At 40.5% G+C, this 21,723-nt stretch overlaps 1 protein-coding gene across 2 annotated transcripts in view; it reads left to right on the plus strand.

Annotated features, from left to right (window-relative positions):
- Positions 1–450: 450 nt before the first annotated feature.
- Positions 451–21,723, plus strand: part of Lurap1l (leucine rich adaptor protein 1-like) — a 48,034-nt gene continuing 26,761 nt past the window's right edge. The window contains exon 1 of one of the 2 annotated variants that reach the window (XM_087549769.1): positions 451–1,500. In XM_087549769.1, the coding sequence (XP_087405895.1) occupies positions 1,123–1,500 (378 nt within the window). In that variant the 5' untranslated portion in view covers positions 451–1,122. 2 annotated transcript variants of the gene reach the window in all.

Below are 21,723 nucleotides of genomic sequence, written 5' to 3' on the forward strand. Positions count from 1 at the left end.
TGGCTATTCTATTCTTCATTTCTGATTAGGGTAATATACTGGAATATTGGTAAGGCAATTATATCTCATTGTACATTTTCACTTAACTATTTATTGATTGAATTTCTCCGTTCTTTGGGGAGTTATTGGGTAAGATTTCTAATGCTATGTTTACTGGCTTTATTAAGTTGTGGGATAGAAAACGACATCAAATTTAGCCATTCTTCTGCCTCTAATGTTAAAAATGTGTTCTACAGGTTGTAGTTGTCAGAGTACTTTAGCAGGGAAAACGTTTAACTTAGTAACCTAATATAGATATGCTCAGCTGAGGCAGAACTTGTGTGTCAGTTTCTTAGCTTTAGGATTGGAAATCTTGCTGCTCTTCTTGTCTGTGACATACGGTACAAGGGTTGGCTCTGCTTTGGTCCACCTGCCAGCCGAGTTTAAAGTTTCCGAGGCTCTGAGGAACACAATGACTTGGATGAGACAGCCTAAAAGGAAAGGACACTGCTGCAGCAACCAGGAAGCCCCTGAACCCCTGCTAAGCTAAGCGTGTCTTTTATTTTTTTTTTATTATTTTTTTTAATTCGTCTACACCGCATACCCACACGAAGAACCCACTTCTTTCATTGATCAGAGATTTTTATTTTCTGACCGTTCAAGATAGCCTGATCTTTGGCGACATATGGCTGGAAAATGAAACGACCCGGCAGTGTGGCCACATCGTTATTCTGTGTGGTGTAATACCAGATGGGCACCGTGAACGGCGCAGGGACGTGAATGGACAGTTTGAAATGGGAATTTTCCCCCATCGAGCAGGTTCCATTTCCCTCTCCGGTCTCTCGCTATAACGTACTAGCTTTTGCCCTTCTCTGCAGTATCAATTAACTCGACTTGGCGGTGGAGTGGCCAGAAAGGAAGGAATGAAGCGATCTGGCTAATCTTGCTAGCTGCGGAGCAGCAGAGCCTGAAACTGCGGCCGGGTGCAGATCTGCCGACTGCGCCCGGGGCATGGAGCGCACGGGCGCCTACGGGGACCCAGGCCGGGCCCGGGGAGCCCAGTGCTGAGCTCTAGAGCCCGCCAGGCCGCCGCCTCCTCGCGCCCTCTGCCTTTACTGTCAGTGTCGCCCCTCGCAAAGAGTCATGGAAGACGGTCCGCTGCCAGATCTCAGAGACATCGAGCTGAAGCTGGGGCGCAAAGTGCCCGAGAGCCTAGCGCGCTCGCTGCGCGGGGAGGAGCCGGCGCCCCGGGAAGGGGCTGCGGACCCCAGCGGGGTTGGTGGGAGCTGCAGCAGCAGCAGTAGCTGCAGCAGCTTCGCGCCCTCCGTGTCCTCCTCGTCTTCATCCTCCCCTGCCTCCGGCTCCCCACGACGTAGCCACCCCAGCGCCCTGGAGAGGCTAGAGACCAAACTGCACATCCTCAGGCAGGAGATGGTGAGTGTGATGCGTCAGAGGCGACCTGGGGACCCGGGGCCTGGGACCCGAGAGGCCGGCCAGGAGCGGGGGAGAAGCCAGGAGGAGGTGAGCGGGAGCGCGCCTCTAGACTCGGCTACAGCTAGGCTTGAACCCTGAGGACTTTGCTCGGTCACGGGGTACCCTGGCAGCTCAGTCGGCTCCGCTCTACTTTCTGATAATACTACTCACTGCGCACCACTCTGCAGCTGCCAGCCCCAGATTCTCCCGCTCTAGCCAGCTGAAGGCCCGCAGTTAACTGCGCGGGTCTGGGCCTGCTGTGAGCGGTTTATGTTTTGCCTTGGTTCAAAGGGTGGTTTAGTCCAATGCACTTAGCGCTGAAATGCCTCCCAGCTGGCCGAGAGGTGGCGCGGCGGGGTCCTTGCAGCCTGCCTCGGTAGTTTGCTCTCCTCCACCCTCCCCTTTTTGCAGCAGCTGCAGCTGTCCCAAGGCCACTGTTGAGTAGATTCGCCACAGCTGGTTCTGAAAACAATGGCTCCTCGCCCTTGATGTGCCACTGAATGGCTTGTTTCACTGTTTTGATCCCGGAGAGCAGGTGACCCTGAGCCCAGGGATTCGCTAATGACTGCCTCCTACCCTTTCCTCTAGTCTTCAGTCAGCACTTGTTTTCTCTACCATTTCTGTTAACCTCGGATTAGGACAATGGGTCAAGTAGGTCTAAGACTCGTTCTGTTCTTCCGGATGTCCTTAGACTAAGGCATTTATTCATTTGCCTTGAGCTCTTGGGCGAGTCTTGGCCTCTACAGATCTCAGTCTGTGATCTTTACAATGATGAGCTTATTGGAGGAAATTATCTTTCTAAGCTTTTTGAAGCCAATGGCCACAAACCAATAGCATTTTCTAATAACTTGGAGAGGAGGAAAATTTCAACAGAGGCTCTCAGTCTCCCAGGGTGGGGTGAGAAGGGCTTTCTACAAAAGTAGTCTGTGGGGGTTCCCATCTAAGTTTCCTTCCGTTCTTATTTTCTGTGATAGGGAGACCCCCCGTCATAAATTCGAAGAAAAAAGTCTTCAGAGATCATGACCTACTAAAACACTATCGAATATTACTCTAAAGACCCTCACTAGATCTCCAAACATGGTCTACTTGAAGACTTCCTGTCTTCAGTACTTGCTTACCATTCGAAAAGGTTCCAGATATTGAAATATATGTATATATTTCTACGTGCAACTGAATATTATATGTGGATATATACTATGTGCATTGCAAATTATTTTTATTACTATTCATATTTCACTGCCTAAATACACATATACATGTTATATATATTAATCACTACAAATGTTACATAGTTGCCATATCTTAGTAAGCAATGAGCTCTGAAATATGCAATTAAAAAAAAAAAAACAAAGGAGGTGACATTGCTTAGACTCCAAGCGTCTAAAACATCTCCCAAGTTCAAAGTCACTACTGGTCTAGGCCGTGGTTCTCAACCTGTGGGTCTAGACCCCATCTGAGGTCACGTATCAGATATCTTGCATATTAGATATTTATGCTAAAACTAATAAAGTCACAAAGTTACAGTTATGAAGTAGCAATGAAATAATTTTATGGTTCAGGGCCACCGCGGCATGAAGTTCGATGCATTAGAAAGGTTGGGAACCACTGGTCTCGGAGGATGTAAAGATGCCGGCTCCTAAGTCTGATGACCTGAGCTTGATACCCAGGATTCCCAGGGAGAACCGGCTCCCACAACTGCTCTCTGACTTCTACACAAGCACCGCGGTGTCACGTGCACCTGCCCGCCTCATAAACTAAATGATAAAAATGATATAAAACCTTTTTTTTTTCTTTTCGGAGCTGGGGACCGAACCCAGGGCCTTGCGCTTGCTAGACAAGCGCTCTACCACTGAGCTAAATCCCCAACTCCGATATAAAACCTTTTAATCAATGAGTTTGTCCGTGAAGAGCTTTCAATTTCTTATGCTACTTCGGCTTTTATTTGTAGTATTGAATTCTGTAGGATAAGGAGAACTGGTCATTTTCAACCATGAATACCTACCTACCAGACATCTGTTTTTCCTAATGAAAATTTCCAAGTTGGCAAAAAATTCTTTCAGCTGTGTCTTCCTATTCATAATGATAATGGCGTATCAGTTTTCTTAAAAATATTTTTGCTTTACGTGTGTGAATGGTTTCTCTGAATGAATGTCTGTATGCTGCATTCAAACCTGGTGTCCTCAAAGGCCAGAAAACAGTGTTATATACACCAGAACTGGAATTACCGACAGTTGTGAGCTACCACGTGGGTGCTAGAACTGAACACGGGTCCTTTGAAGGAGAAACAAGTGGTCACAACTGTCCAACCATTTCTCTAGCACTCCGGTTCTAATTTTTGAAAAGACAAATAGACAATAGCAATAAATGAATGAATCTCCATTGGATTCTCTGTGAGGTCTGTAGACTCAGAGAAAAGTATGCCACAGTGGATGCTTTGGGATAAACTCTGTGTTCTAATAAAAGTCTCCATTGAGCCCATCTCTCCAACACTGGCTTCACTTGGAAGGCAGGGGAGGTATATTCATCTTAACTCTGCACAGGTGCATGTGTAGGCTGACATCACGTGCACTCCTCCATCAGTCTCCATCTCGCATACTGAGGCATCCATCGCCCATCTGTCTAGTCTAGCTAGCCAGCTTGTTCACTGGATTGCAGGAATGCATTTGGTATGGGTGTGGGAGCTAGGGATCCTAACTCCGGCCCTCATGCTTGTGAGGCAAGCACATTTCCCACCGAACACCTCTGAAGCATCCCTTCCGCCCTCAGTCATCTCTGTTTCTGCTTCTGCGGATAACATCTTTTATCCTTGTCTGTAAATGCTGTAGTCATTGCTCTTAGAAATCCAGAAGGTGGTTTGTAAGGCAGAAAGGTGGGTAAAGACATTAAAGTTGGATAGGAAGCTGTTTCTGGCCAAACTCCTTAGTGTTGAAACCCTTCTTAATAGTACAAATGTGCCATGTGCAAGGAAAATATCGATAAGGACATTTGTAAGCATAACTTGATACAAGACATCAAATCTAAGTAATTTTAGGATGTTTTGGGGAAAGAAACAAAATTTTCAATGCAAACGGTTCTTACTTTGAATTTAGAGATTAGGAAATTTGCTAATTCAAGAGAGAAATGTAGAATTACATGTGAAATTTATTATGAAGCTAGAGGTATGTATTGGGCCTCTGATACAAAATTTACCCAAGAATCCTGTGAGTGGTGGCAGCACTTGGGAAACAGAAGCAGGAAGGTTTCTATGAATTCCGGGACAGCCAGGCCTACACAGTGAGACCTTGTCATAAAAAAACAAAACAAAAAAAAAAATCAAAACAAAACACAGCGCAATATATAGAAGATAAAACAAAATCTGTACAATCGGATTTGTTTATTACTTCTCAGCTCATTTTAATGTATGTCATATCATTTGTACCTAAGATTAGACGACAACAAAGGAGGTATTTTCATCCACACTTGAAAAAAAAAACCTGTCTTGACATAGAATTGGGTTGAGAATGCAGACTAAAGCCACACAATTAGTGAACAAAATTATCATTTGAACTTATAGCACCCGATTTTATGTACTGTGCTATTTTTCCCCCCACACTGGTCTGTATTCCAGAAATTTCTTTTTAGAAAATGTAGTTTAGCTCTTGCAAATCTGTGATATCTTAGTACCTTCCTCGTAAAATGATAAGAAACCCACAGAACAAGCCCTTGGGATTTGTGGCAGGTGCTGTTGTGAGTGTGAACTCATTTATCAGTCAGTAATTTTGTGTGTGTGTGTGTGTGTGTGTGTGTGTGTGTGTGTGTGTGTGTGTGTGTGAACTTACAAGGGATCTAATGCACAGTCCTGGTGTTGCCTCCTAGAGCAGTATTAGAGAGTCAAAGTCTGCTGTGGTCTAGGAGAGGCACTGACCGTGGGAGGGACCATGTGGATCCCAGTCAGGGGTCTCTCAGGAGCAGACCCTTTACAAACTTTAGGTGGGCTGGAGTCATTGTGAAAGCAGACATGAAAACACTGTGTCCTGATTTCCACATTGGGAGCCATAGTTTGCAGATTTTAATATCGGTGAGCATAGAATTCCGAAGTTTGTGACTTAGACTTTCTTACCCTAACACATCACATACTGCAACTGGTTGTCAGCTTTTGTCTTTAGTGAAGTTTGGACTAGACACACATACACATATGGGAGAAAACATGATTTCAAGAGGTGACTCAGTGGTTAAGAGCACTTGCTGCTTCTGCAGAGAGCCCTGGTTCAGTTCCCTGTACCCACATACATACATGCAGGCAAAACACTCAAATAACATAACATAAAATAAATAAATCTAATTTTTTTAAGAAAAAAAATCATAAATGATACTAGAACGCAAATTAAAATGTTTGAAAAAATCTTGAAAATAGATTTCTGCTTGACTTTTATGGATACTTTTCTTACTGATTTTTTACTATACCCCTTCCCTATTTTAAATGACTTCTTTATTTTTGTTATTAAAAAACTTTGAAATTCCCTTAAAAGCAAGTTTTAATTTTATTAGCTTCACACTTGGCTTTGGGTACACTTCAAGATAGGCAGGGAGATTTTTATTACTTGGTTGCCTCTAGGTAGAAGCTGGGAAGTGGAGGCATTTTCCTTAATGAGTTCTCAAGATGGTTGAAAAGATAAACTAGGAATATAATTTGGCCAGAGAATGATTACAAGCCAACATGTCAGCGGGCGCCCAGATGCTACATTTGAGACAGGGGAGCCTGGCTGTGGATGTGACTCATGAGGATGAGCCCTTCTGACTCATGAGGTGATCCTGGCAATCATGTTAATTAAGGGTTTAACCTAGGGATAAAGACATGGAGGACAGCTAGTTCCCAGCAGTAGCTGCTTCTGTCTTTTTGCCCATGAAATGTTAGTATTCTTAATGTAATAAGTAAATCTTTTAGGAGGCGTACTTTCCTAACGAGTGGGTCTTGGATTGACAGCAGCCCTAATGTCACTTTGCTAGAAGCTCATTGACAATAAACAGAGAACTTGAAAACCATTACATTTCCACAAACTATTGTCTGAGCATGCCTGTGTGAGAGAGACCGAGGACAACTCAGGAATTGGTTTCCTACCATGTAAGTCCTGGGACTTAACTCAGGTTATCAAATGTGCTAAGCCATGTTGCAGACCCAGACCCAATAAATAACATAACTAACTTCCTTCCTCCTTTTTTTTTTTTTTTTTTTTTGGAGACCGGGTCTCACTGCATATGATAACCCTGGCTGGCTTCAAACTCACAGAGTCAACTACCTGTGTCCCTCAAGTGCTCAAATTAAATGAATGCACCACCACACCCATCCTCAGAACATTTTTTAGGAGAAAAGAATTTCCTCCATACAGGTTGCATAACAGAAGCATGCTGCATTGTTTAAAAAAAGAATTCTAAACTCAGAGCATTTATTCTGTGCCGACATAAAAATATACCTCTTATCTTCCATTTAAGTGAGCCACATTGAAAAGGTGTTTTCCCACTTTGGGACTTTAGTTTTTAAGGTACAACTATGGAATTAAGATTCCTGTGAAAGTCTTTGGAATCCCTGACCATCTGTTAATGTGAGATGGAATCACGGGGTCTCCTGGACCCACTGGAACTGAAGTTACAGAGTTGGGAGCCATCCTGTGGCTTATGGGGGACAAAAACTACAAGGACAGTATGTGCTTTTACCAGCTGAGCTGTCTCTCAGCCCCTTGAATTTTCTTTCAGTCCTCCACTTTTACTATTCAAATGGTAGCATTCTGGTTTGCCAGGGCCTGGGTAGACTTTGGAAGGGGCTTTTAAACTCAGGCAGGGGCCGGGAAGGTGGCATAATGCATAAAGTGTTTTCTGAGCAACACTATGGACCTGAATTTAAAGCCTCAGCAGTAAAGTCTGTAACCCCAGCATGGGGTAGGGAAGAGAGAGGAGGAGCCATATAGCTTCACAACCCCATAGGCCCATAATCTAGTTCAGTTGGTAAGCTCCAAGTTCAGTGCAGGAACCATCCCCCAAATTTGGTGAAGACCAATAGAAAAAAAAAATCACTCAAAATTGATCATTAATCTCTGTCCTACACAAACACACACACACACACACACACACACACACACACACACAGAGAGAGAGAGAGAGAGAGAGAGAGAGAGAGAGAGAGAGAGAGAGAATATGAATGAATGAATATGAACTGGAGCTTCAGATGAATCTATAACAAGTTGATACCAGTATGTATAGGTTGTTAGGCCAACGGAATAGAATCTTCCTATGCAGCCCTAACTGGTTCTTCCTATGCAGACTAACTGTCTGTGAAGAACAGTCTAACCTTGAACTCACAGAGATTCTCCAAACTTTGCCTCCAGAGAGCTGGGGTTAAAGGTATGTGCCATCATGCCCAGATATATTCATAACTCTTAGAGGCTCATGATTCAGGTATTTTTCTAAGTTCAATCAATCAATAGTTTTCCATGATTCTTTTATTTATGATAACCATCATCTGTCATACACACGTTGCTTCAAAGCAGAGCTAGCGTGCTGTGATTATGTTCGACATTAGAGGCCAAGAGCAATACACTTTCAGGTGTGTTTGCAAAGAGAAGATAGTGGCCATGCGCTGCATTATACACACACCGGAAGCATGGTCACCAATGCTTTGCTGTGGGAGGGAAACCTGTATAAGGTTGATGCTATTGTTTTAATAAGATAAAAGGCACCCCCAACATAACCTATTCATTCCATCCTTGTCATTGTTGCAGAAATAACCATAGAGTTGTGTGAAAGTCTACTTTTTCTGTACATTTATCACTGTGCGTCATTACTAAAAGTCCAACGGTACTAAGAAATCGCTCATTCTATAAAGTGCTTGCCTCATGATCATGACCTGAGTTCAATCCCAAGAACCCATGTAAAAGCGCCTGGCATATGGTGCATGAGTGAAATCTCAGATCTGGGACAAAAGACACAGTGGCTCCCTGGGACTCCTTGGCTAGCCAGTGTAGCTTACTTCACCATTTCCTGGACAATGAGAAACTTCCTTTAAAGAAAGCATGGGACATTCTTAAGGATGACACCAGAGGTTGTCCTCTGACCTCCACACTCATGCACATACTCATGCATCTACTTACACACACACATCATATATAGCTCATCAAATTTTGAGCCATCATTATTACTATAGTATTGTTGATTTAATATTAATGTTATTAATATAGTCTATGGACTAGAGAAATTACTTATATATACATGTTATATTAGTCAGGGTTTTCTAGAGGAACAGAACCAGTAGAATAAATATACACTATGTTACTCTACTTTCTGTTGCTGTAAAAATATACAATGATCAACAGCAACTTAGGGAGGAAGGGAGTTGTTGCCTGTCATAGCATACATATACATATGCATAACATATACATATACACACAAATACATATTTCTTTTTTATGTAACTCAGAACCACCTATGCAGAGCTGGAACAACCCATAGTGAGATGGGTCCTTCCACATTAATCCTTAATCAAGAAAGTGGCCCTGGGCTTATAGGCTATTCTGATAGAAGCGACTCTTCTTCCTAGATGACTACAGCTTGTGTCATAGTGACAACAGACAAACTTAGCCAATCGAACCGTTGTCAATCTGACAAACACATCCCTATTGAATCTTAATTTTTCTTTCTTGATTACTCTCAAGATATGATATTAACATCACAGTTTAAACAAATCATAGTATAACTTTAAAAGTCTCACAAACTAAAAAATTGAAACCTTACAAATATTCATTTTCTTCAGAATATCCAAAGTCTCTTGACTGTGGGCTCCAATCCTACTACGATGACAACGACTACTACTACTACTACTACTACTACTACTACTACTACTACTACTACTACTTATAATTATAATAATCAAACAAATTAAATACTTTCTTTCTCCAAGAGGGAAGAACCAGAGACTGTCACAAACCAATGACCGCAAAGCCAAAGTCCAACAGTATAAATAAAACTGTGCCGTATCTGGTCCATGCAAAGGAGGCATTGATGGAGTTGATAATACTCTGAGGCACTTACAGAGCAGTCTACTCAGCAGTTCAGGATAGCAGGAATACTGCCGGCAAGAGGAGTTGAGAAAAAACATTCGTCTCCCAGAAAACAATTTAAAGGCTTTTAGAGAGAAAAATAATCCTTGTCAAGACCAGAGGATTAGAAATAATTAAGGGTACAGAACTCCTCTTCTTAGGATTGTACGTGACTCAGGCCATAGTGAGAACCTATACTTTAGTCTTCTGCCCGTACAATGAGACTATAAATTGCATCGCCGAGATAATACACATGGGGCTCTCAGTATAACTTGGTTTTGTCCTTTAGATCTGTGGTTTTAGTCGCACTGTAAAACTTACTGAGTTATAGGCAGGTAAGGACTGAACTGACAGAAATTGTCCTATAGTGAAATACTGTTATGGCTTGAAAGACATTCATGTGCCTCTGGTAAAAGGTTTCCTTGCAGTTAAAGTCTGACAAAATTATGTAGATGTCGCATCATTCCCCACTCCTGATGTGGCAGCATTAGATCTTGTATCCTGACCTGGTTAGTGGCTCACACTTTTATCTGCTATGCTAGAGTGTAGCCTAGGACATCGCTGTGCCTAAGCAATTTGATGCCTGTGTCTCCCAACGGCCTTGCCATTTCCTTCAAGCTCACTGTGAACTAAAGTATACCTCTGTCTATTTCCAGCTTTCATGTTTGGAGTGTGCCAGCAGCACTTTTCCAGAATAGAACAAAGAACGCAGGCCCACCAGCCAAACCCAGGCATTTGGAACTGGGCTCTTGATCAGAGACTGCAGCATCCTCTTGCTCTCTGTGATTGTGGTAATAGAAGTAAAAATAAAATAAAAAAATAAAATAAAATAAAATAAAATAAAAAATAAGACAACTATTTTCTTCCTGCTTTGAGAGAGTGATGGAGAATTTGTTCCTGGTCACTCGGTCTTTGGATCCAGCCTATCTCAGTAACCCTGGGGCTAAGAATGTTGACAGAGCCCTGCCTGAAGGGGAGTGCACAGAAAGCACTCACACCTTACTTCTGCCATCTTCTCCTGCTCTGTATGAGATTTTGAGGTTTGAGGGTAAAGAAACAATTTAACAGAGACACAAAAAAGGTTAGACCTCATGTCATTTAGTACACATAGGGAAAGAACAATTGCCTGGTGCAATTCGTACACTTTTAGCTGAAAAGGAATAATCATTTAATTTGATTTAATTTGACAGTTGCACACGAGAGCTAGGTAGCGTTAGGGTATGAACTGTCCTTGGCTACCTGTTCAGTCTGGAACCAGGATATTATGAGGACAGTGTGGCTTGGACACATTATATTGAGGTATTTAAAACAGAAAACTTGCGGTGATCTTCACATAAACAAGATCCACGTGGGTAAGATGAGTGGGTAGAAATAGAAACACTACGCTTCTTGAAGTTTCTCTCTGGGATGCCTATTGGTAGGAGTTTCGATGAATCAATCTATTTGTGTGTGTTCATTTGAAACTACATTAATGGGAAGATTTAAAATGGCCACCACATAATCTAGCGTTGCCGCTAGAGCAGGAACTGTATACTTGAATCTGGATATTTTTGTCTGTATACAGCTGTGTAAATACTGCCTTTCCCAAAACATCAGGCTTTGCCTTCTGAGAAGCACCACTGCATGGAATTTTCCTGCCTATAATCAGTCTTTTTAATTCAAATCCTCTACAGGAAAAATTCGAAATATGTGGCAGACATTTAAAACCCATTTGTTTTGAAATATTTTAGACTTTTATTAAAGGTTGCAAAAAAACAAAAACAAAAACAACAACAACAAAAAAACCAGGACCTAAATCAATGTATTGTGCTTTCCCAGGACCCTCTAAACCTTATATTTGTTCAATTCTCTCTCTTCCTTCTCCCTCTTTCTATACAACACACACACACACACACACACACATACACAAACATACACATACATACACACACATACACACATACACATACATACACATACACACACATACACACACAAACACACACACACATACACAAACATACACATACACACACATACACATACACACACATACACACACAAACACACGCACATACACACACATACACACACAAACACACACAAACACACACACATACACACACATACACACACACACACACACACTGCCCACAAATGATTCTTAAATCTCTAGAGAGAGCAAGTATGATATTGCTGTGCTTCTCAGGAATTTAATGAGTATTTCCCCAAGGCCTTCTTGGTGGGAGGTGTCTTTTTTCCTCTCCTGTGTATATTGTTGTGCAGTAATGAAACAATTACTAACATATCTTACCTTTTTCCCATGGAATTCAGATTTGTCCTTAGAAAGTTTTGTGACAGAACACTAAGCCTACCAGAGACCAGAGATGAATCATCACTTTCCCCACCAGGGTCAAGTGTCAGAGATCCTGCAAAGCAGATATTTACAGTATGATTCACAATAGTAGCACAATGGTATCTTTTTTTGAGATGCATACATGTTCCATATTTATAGCCATCAAAGCACTTTTTTTCTGTGTCTCTTTCATCATTCTTCAGGTTATACAATTGCAATTAGATAATGAATGCAATATCTGTGGGCTCTATTGTCAGTACAGTGGTTATCGTATACATCTGCCATACAGTATGTGTCTTAGAATTGTGTCTATAAATGGCCGTTTGCCTGGTGTTCTAGCTGCTGATTTAGGAGGCAGTGAAACTAGGAAGACTGCTCTCTCGTGAGCAATATTACATGTGGCTTGTAAAATTCAGCCTCGCTTGGCGGATTATAGATGGATAGATAGATAGATAGATAGATAGATAGATAGATAGATAGATAGAACGAACTTGAAAACTCTCCACTTAATTTTCTTTAATTTGGCTACAATCAGTGTTTACTGAAGACTGTGGTCCTGAAAATTCCAGGCAATCAAATAGAATTTTATCCTTTACAGTTCCTCTTCGTAACTGCATTATTTCATTTTTAAGATTTGCCTTTTGTTGTGTGCCTTGTAGTAACTAACTGTGCTTGTGCCAATTATCCTTTATTTGGAAATTTCTAAAACTTAGCCTGGAAATGGCCATAGTAAATGCGTGAGGGAGAGTCTGTACAATTAATCCATTTATGGTCTTTATGTGAGTGGGTTGGCCAGTAGAGAAAATGGACAATAATGCAGGGAGTCTTATTTTAGTAGACACTGGACTTAATATTCACCCAGAGTCAGGCCATATTACTAGGCCTCAAACTAGGGGAGAAAGGGTTTAGTAGTGGGTCTTCAAATTTCCGGAGTTGGGTCTTCAAATTTCCGGAGTTCTGCTTCATCTGCTGTCCTTCAGTAGTCATCCTTTAGAATTCTGGGAAAGCATAAGCCACCACAAGTCAACCTATACATGCCATGTAATCTCATACCAAAGGGTAATGAAATCTCCATTCTTCACATTGCTGTGCATGGAACAAGATGGAAACATTTTCTCAGATGTCTGCACTGATTTCGGGTCATGTCGTGAGTGCTGGGTATGGTCATTAGATCATACCATCATCTTCATTGGCACCAGTAATCAAGTGAGCCAAAGGGATTATCAGATGTGCTGTAACTCTTACTCATAACCATTCATCATTAGTTAACTCTCCTGGGAGTATCTAATACCCTGCTTATTTGAAAATGAAGATTCAGAAATGGAGGGAATTCACACTGATAAAGACAGGCCAGCTTTGCCACTTCCAAAACTGGTTGTTCCAGGTGTCAGGGCTTGGCCAATATAAATAGAGGACATTCATTTCCATTTACACTTTAATTCCAAAAGTCTAGCATCACTACTGGGAATATTCTGGAGTTTCAACACATGAAGTGCTGGGTCATGTTTGTTTGCATTCGGTCTCGAGACAAATGGACTCCATTTGGATTTCACCCAGTTCTTACAGAGGAATGTACTGTGAGGATTTTTTTATTTTTAAATCATTGACTTGGTTTTGATGCAGTAAGAGGAAGCAACTGAAAAATCGTATGCTGCTTAACTACTCTTATGTGTAGAGTATTTGTTGCTGCTCCAATGTACCAACTCTTCCGAGAGCAAAGAAAAGAATTAAAGTTATGAAGTCAGATTGATTTATACTCTTAATAATTAGGCCAACAGGAATGAATCTATTTTTCTGCTCCATGCCCTTCTACATGAGTTAATTTTGTCTTAGGTATCTGTGTGTTTAAGTTAAGTACTATTCATACAAACCCATAGTAAACACACATATTTCCAAATCCTCACTTCTTGTTGGACCAGGTGCGGATGAAAACTCATGGGCACACCATTTCACAATGTACGTACGTTGCCGAGATGGGGCTTGACCTCTCTGCCTCAGGAAATGCTTCAGCAGAAGTCCTGGAGTAAACAGAGCACACATTTTTAGTTATCAGCAATATTGATTCCTGTGATAAACCCCACACAGGGTACAGATAACACTGGAGGCACAGGTTTCAGGTTACTTACAGGTGAATCTAGTATTAAGGCATGGGCTACTATTCAATAATTTAATTTCTATGGCATTAAAAATTCTTTTAAAATCTCAAAGGTATTTTTAATATAGCTTATGTTTTTATTTTTTAATAAAGAAAATTATTATTTTATAATTGTGTACCTGATGCTGGGCACAGGGGCTATACATTAGTACCTTAATTCCCAACTGGAGCCTCACTTCCACTCCTGAGACCCTTCAGCAGGCTCACTTGCCTTTCCTGTCTCTTCCCTTCCTTCCAACCTTAGCTCCCACATTACATGTAGTTAATTCTGACTTATTATCCTGAGGGTCGAACAATTAGTTACATTTTGCTCAATATTGGTTTTGATTTTGTTCCTTTGTGGATCTCTCAGTAGATAATACATTTTTAGCTAGAACCATATCCAATTTACACAGCTTTAGAAATTAAGAGAGCACAGGAATTCATTGGAGGAGCAGATTAAGGTAGTTAACTTGTAAGAGTGGCCCTTTGAGGAGACGTGTGATTGTTTAAATAGCTTCAGCAACTCAGACGTAGTGAGAAGTATTGACTTACTGTGAAACTGTAATAAGAATGATTGAGACAGATGGACGACGGTGTGTTCAGAGTTAGTGAAAGCGAGATTAGTTAAAAAGGTTGAATAATCCTAAATAAGAGAATGGCAAACCAAGAAGTTTGAGTAGGGCTGATTAATCAATAAGGACCAATTAGAGTTGCTATTTTAGGGAAGTAATAGTATAGAAGGCAGGTAGGGGTGATTTTGCATGTTTGCTCGTTTTCTTGTATTTCTTTTCATCAGAGATAAACAGTTTCCATGTGTTTTATATCTAGTATCTTTAATAGACATACTTTTGAACCAGCCATAAACAAGAAAACACTGTTGATTACTGAGGAATGAAATGTGGACTCAAGTAAACCGTGACAGCATATTTTTGGAACGAGAGTAGAAACAAGACTATTAAACTTGTATGTGATATAAATATTTCAAAAATATTTGTTCTCTTCCTATTGTCTCTAAACCCATTTTTATAATGGTTTTGTGGTTTTATAATACCGTCTCGATAAATTAAATTTGCCTGGGTTACTATATCAAAGTCTTCTACAGAAAAAAATTAAATACTTCAATCATCCTAATGACACAGATACATAATTCTCCACTCCTAGGAGGAACAGAAGTCCGATTACACTGTGCATACAGCATCATGTTATTGAGGGCATTTCATTTCATTTGCATGATTTCTTCTGTAGTTGTTTTCACTGCAGAAGGTACACCTTGTCATTTCTATCCTCACCTCTATGGGAGCCCAGTCCCTTGCTTGATATTGTTTTATTGGTTTTTTTTTTAAGTTTTCCCCATGTAACTGTCATGGAAAAGATTTATTTATTTTCATGTGTGTGAGTGTTTTGCTTGCATGTTTGTCTTGCATGCCTGGTGGCCGCAGAGGTTAACAGGATGTTCGGATGACCTGGAGCTGGAGTTACAGATGGTTGTGGGCCACCCTGTGTATGCTGGGAATTGAACCTGGGTCCTCTGGAAGAGCAGCCAGTACTCTTTTTTTTCTTTTTTAAAGATTTATTTATTTATTATATATAAGTACACTGTAGCTGTCTTCAGATACACCAGAAGAGGGCATCGGATCTCTTTACAGATGGTTGTGAGCCACCATGTGGTTGCTGGGAATTGAACTCATGACCTCTGGAAGAACAGTTGGGTGCTCTTAACCACTGAGCCATCTCTCCAGCCCAGCCAGTACTCTTAAGTTCTGAGCCATCTCTCTGATCTCTCTATGTGACTGTCTTAAACATCATTTGTATTATATGACTACTTGCCTTTTGTGTGTGCTGCTCTATAGTACTACATGTTTAACTCATTCCTTAGATTTTAATTTTCATGAATACTTTATACATTCATGTTATGTTCAAATAATTCTTGCCCAAGGAATAAGTGTCATTGTTTTTACATGATTTAATTCCTGATGTAGGTTTCTCTTGTCACATTGAATTTTTTTATCTGTGAAAGTGTATAGCATTCTGTTTTCAGAGTCTTTCATGGGGTAGACTGGCAGGTTCCACTTTAAGCTGCTAAGAACTAGGCCTGAATTTCATCCCCAGCGATTCCTAGCAGAATGACTTCTATCAGGTTGCTGTTTGAAGAATATAGCTACCATTTATGGATGTTAATAAGTATAGGGAAAAGGACATACATTGAAGTATTAGTTATAGTGTATGACACTAAAGCTGTTTAAACATAACTTGCCTTTGTCTGTACTGTAATTATTATCGGGATCTATCCCTGTCAGTATGGACACTACCTTGAACGTTAAAAATTTCTCCATGACATGATAGAGGAAAACTGATAGAAAAAGAACACAGCGCTCCGCTCCCTCTGCAGTGTGTGGCTGACAGAAGGTTCTCCTCTCCCATCCCCTAGAACTGTACTGAAGGGAACTTGGCCTCTTTGCAGAACTCAGCACATCACTGCAGGTCCTCCTTTACCCTGCTTCCAGAGCAGCGGACTCTCATAATTGCAAAAATCAGCCCAGGAAGCTCATCCTGCTGTCACTGGAGGAAAAACCAGTGGCAGTGAGAATCACAGTCTGATTGCTGAACAGAAGCAGTGCAGGCAAATCATTAAGAGACAAATTCCACATTCAGTTTGTAATCATGATCCGGAACCAGGGGAGAGACAGACCACAGAAGCCAGGCGGTTTTACTGATGTCAGAGGAGTCTCTGCACTACAGATTAGATTTTGAAGCTCTGTCTGCCAAGATTTTAACTGCCATAAAAGCATCTTACATTCTCCTGAGTGGTTGTACGTAAGATGAGCTTTTGTTGTTCATGTGTTCAAATGTAGGGAAGCATGGAGTCTTTGTTTTAATTTAGGAAATGCTATAAGAATTTTAAGAGGTTATTTTTGATTTTGTTCTTTTTTTTTTAAACTTTGGCCTAGCAGGGAGAAATCAACGTAACAAAACTTCATTTTAAAAATTTATACACAAGAGAAAGTACATAATTTGACGTCCTGGCTAAGGCTGTGATGAAAAATGGTACCCAATAAATCCAGGCATTCATTTTCACTCTGTGGGCATTGCTTGTTCCCTTGTAATCAACTCTACAACCACCTCCACGTAATGGTTGGATTTCCCTTACTGCAGGGCAATAATGGAATGCTACTTCTATGGGCAGACTCCTACCTGAGGCTGTCGAAGCACTGTCATAGTTGAGTGAGAGTTTTATGCATCACTCTTTCCTATGTCTGCATTATAATAAAAGGCAAGTGTATGCGTAAAGTTGCAAATGAAAAATTTCAGGTCACATTAGGTTAGGCAATCCCATGAGCAAGGATCGTATACTTGGACTTAGGAGCTGATGTCTGGACCTGTCCTGATGAATTCATTAGGTACCATCTGCTCTAATAATTCCTGCCACCAACTGTCATAGTCTACAGTGTAGCAAGTTCTTATCCACAGTTCTCTGACGTTTGTTTATGAGTTTTTCTACCTGGATAAGACTGACATTGTGTCATGAAAGGCACTAGAAAACGGCAGGTCCCATAGTTTTGAAGGACACATAAAAATTGTGGGAAAATTAGGAGCCTCCAATGCCTGCCTCGCTTGAATGGCGTCTGCTTCACTCCTTTCACCTTCGTTTTGATATAAATTGAGGAAAGCGAATCATTCTATTCCCAGCAGCTCTTTAAAATGTGTTGACCCATCTGTTGCCGTATGTCAGGCATCTGCTTTTATCATCCTCATCTGTGGTCCTGCAAAACGAGAGGCGATGAATTAACATTGAATATATGCTAATTTGTCGTGCTGGAGCAGCTATTTTCGAGACATTGAATCTGGCGGCAGCAATTTTCAGAATTAGCAATATTAGAGGCTAAGAATAGAAAGCACAAGTATATTTGTATTCTCAGCCACCTCTTGATAGTCAGTAATGGTAAAGTCTTTGTCATCCCCCCTTTGTATCAGTAAGCTGTGAGGAGAGAGCCCTACTTTTGTTATAAGTATTTATTTATATACTTATTTATTTATTTACATATTTATTTAGCGAGCCCTACTTGTTATACTTACTTTCTTACCATTTATTTATTTATTCATTTATTTGCTTTCTTATTTAGTGAGCCTTCTTGTTGTCTGTTGAATTTCCCTTGAAAGCAAGCACACCATCGTATATAACAGGATAGACGTGCAAGAGTGTTCTGTGTCCATGTTGTAGAGTTTCTTCTTTTGGGGAAAATATTGTCTTTATCCAATATTAAGATATCATCAGAATGTATTGAAGGGTTTTAAGCAACCTTATCAATGTGTCATCAATCCTGAGTTAGTATGTTTCATAAAATACAGTATCCCACCCCCACAATTAACCATGGTTTCTTGATTCCCTACCTACAGTTTTTATGCTTATCTGTACGCCATCTTTCATTGGTGCGTTGAAACATTCACTTGGGAGTTTATCAACCAAGTTCAAATACACAAGCCTTCGGAACAGTATAGTGTCACTACCAGATATTCAGATTTAAATGTTATAAATGAACATTATAGTCCCTTAAATAATATGGATTGCCTATGGTTTTTGTCTTTTTCCCCTCTTCCCTTCTGCTCTCCTTCCTTCCCTTCCTCCTTTCTTTCTTTTTTGTTTCCTCCTTGTTGATTTGGAGGCAGAGTCCCACAGTGTAGCCTTGCTGGCAGGGATCTCTATGTATGTGTGCCAGGCTGGCCTCAAACTCTTAAGAGATCCACCTGCCTCTGCCTGCCAAGTGGTGGGATTAAAAGTGCTCAGGTATCCAGCTGATTAGATACATTTGCTATAATAAGTCAACTTTTAAATAGTACATTGGAACAAATAAACAACCTAATTTTTATGAGAAATAAAATTCAGTACAATTATTTTTGTGCCATGTATGACAGTCTTGCCATCAATCACAGAAGGCCAACTTGGTCTCTATAGAGTTTCGGGCCAGCCAGTTTGTAAATAACTAATTAGCTAAATGAACAAACAGATAAATAATTCTAACTTCCTTGAATATGGCAGGCATTTAAAAATTTATGCATACTAATTTTTATTATTTACATTTAAGGTGAACAGGATGCTGTGCTTTTAGACTTAAGTGACTTCATAGTTACATAAATTAATATGCTCATAGACAACCATTTAAGATATTGTTGTGGTAAGATATTTAAAATCTGCTCTCTTAACAAATTCCTGATATGCCATATTGTATTATTAACCATTGTCCTTGTATATATTAGATCTGTGGGCTAATGGATTCCACATATCTGCAGCTTAGTAATTTGACCTATTTCAAATTCAGAGGATGCAGCTAAATTCTGTTACGTACAGGCTACATAAAATATATTATACAGTTCCACCATGGTATCAACATTTCATGAAATAGAGAGCCAATGGAAAAAGTTTTAAGTAGCCTGCCCAACAGACAGAAACGCAAGAATGACTCCGTGGAAAAATAGGATTTCATCCTGTCCTTTGAAGTCAAAACTAGGCTTGTTGTTTATTTGAATAAGGAATCAAGCTGTCTGAGTTTCTCTTTTACCCTACCTATATTTGGAAACTCAAACTCCTAACTCATACAGGTTTAGATGTAATAGTAATAATAATAATAATAATAATAATAATAATAATAATAATGATAATAATAATAGTAATAGCAAGTCATGGACTCTATTGCCCCTTCCAGAGTTTAGATTTCAAGGAACTGTTTATGTAAACTCCTACAAAATGTGGAAACTATGCCCTAGTGAAGTTATTGGACTATTTAATATGTTAGTAATTTCCACAGTTAAGTAATGTCTGTAAGAGTCTCTATCCTGTCAAGTCCAAACAGAAAAATAAAACACTTCTTTTAGTTAATTTCTAGCCGTAAAGTTAATTGTGATTTCCAAGGCATAAAGCAACAGAACATTTTGGGGCTTTTACATCTTGATAAAGATCATAATCCTTATCTTTAGTGCTATAATATTTTTTAGTGGGTTGTTTAAGTAGTAAATGTAGTCTCTTAATTAAACTTATTACATAGCCATCCCCGTAGGCCCATTCATTGAAAAACTTTGAAGCACTCCAAGAGCTGTAGCAGCTGTGGTCCTTGGAGAAGCCTCACATTAGCCTATGACGTTAAATGTCTTTGAGAATATTGCGAACCTTACTGGTAGGAACTGGTGAAGTTTCCAGAGCATTGTGAGCCTCCATGGCCTCTGAGAGAGCATCAACATAAATTCTCCTCCCCTCTTTCCCCAAAAGAAAATGTGTTCCTAGAGTGACCTCTGATCATTTAAAAAAGAAAAAAAAGTTTTTCTGTATCTGTTTCATTTGACTATTTAAGGGTGCTTGTGTTTCATGAAAGGGCAGTAAAATGCAACCTGAGGGAGCACCTCAGTGGACAGGCCAAGTTGGTCCCCTGAGGAATCACCACCATGCAAGTGGCTTAGTGAAAAGGAATTTTATTGGGGGAAGGGAAGGGGACCTGGGAAAGGTGTAGAGGTAGAGAAAGGAGGTGGTCAGAGAAGAACAAAAAGAGTGAGGAGAGAGGAAGGGAGAAAGAGGCTGGCTGGAAGGAAGAGAAAATAGGTTCTTCCTCTTGGGTTTTGTGGGGAAGAGAGCAGAGAAGCAGGGGAGGAAAGGGGTTGGGGAGTGGAGAATAGGAGATGGAGAGAGGTAGAGAGAGGAAGAGTGCTGAGAGGGGGAGGGGTGAGAGGGACAGAGACAGAGAAAGACAGAGACAGACAGACACACAACGGAGTTGGGAGTTGGGGTAGCCAAGCAATCTTTCTTATACACCTGGCCCCGACCTGGCTCCCACCTGGCTCCCACCTGGTTCCCACCTGGCAGGTGGCTCATCAAGCTGTTGGGCAGAGCCTAGCAGACTTGTAAGTCAACAATGCTACTATAAGAGAAAATCTCATTTTTACCTTTTTGTCTGAAACTAGCTCCTCCTGTATGTAGTGCTCAAGCAGTCCTCAAACTAACATCTCTAGCCTCAACGTATGAAGTAGCTGGGAGTTATCGGCATGCACAACTGTGTTCAACAGATAACTTTTCAAAAAATTAAAACATAAAGTGTATTCGGAAATTAAAATTGGGAAGAATGAGTTTTACTGCTTTTAAGTCATGTGGCTATTTCCTTTGATCCATTTTTTTTTAAAAAAAGACATAAATTGGAGAAGTTTAAGAACATGCCCCTCAAAGGATAAACAACTCAAAACCCAAGAGGAAGAACCTATTTTCAATGAGAGTTGAAGGCCAGCTGAACTGAGTTTATGGGGAGGAAATGGAGATCAGAATAAGAATTTGGTGTCAGGGCTCTGGGCTTTTCAGTGTCATCCTCAAAAGGCACTTCTCCTCGGTTTCAAAACTGACTGAGAAAAGGGAAACTGCCTGGGACTGCTTCACAAGTGCAAATTAAGCCTCTCTTTATTCTCATAACAATTGCTCCAGAGAGGACCTGTCACTTTGAACTCCTGAGGATGAGATAATTACATGCAGTTTAGAGAACTGCACTTGAGGATGTAGCACTCATCCCTTAGAGACTTGATTAAATCAATCAGGCCGGAAATTCTTACAGCTGTTTCTTACATGACCAATCAGTTTTCTCTGATATCCTTTGCTAGCATTATTGGTGCATTCTTGCCCACAAGATGAGAAAGAATTGGCTTGAGTTGCCCATGAAGCCCTGCACAGTGAAATATGATTTCCAAGGAAGTTCACTTAGTAGCAT

Source organism: Rattus norvegicus, chromosome 5 (genome assembly GCF_021556685.1).
Source record: "Rattus norvegicus strain SHRSP/BbbUtx chromosome 5, alternate assembly SHRSP_T2T, whole genome shotgun sequence".
Taxonomy (NCBI): domain Eukaryota; kingdom Metazoa; phylum Chordata; class Mammalia; order Rodentia; family Muridae; genus Rattus; species Rattus norvegicus.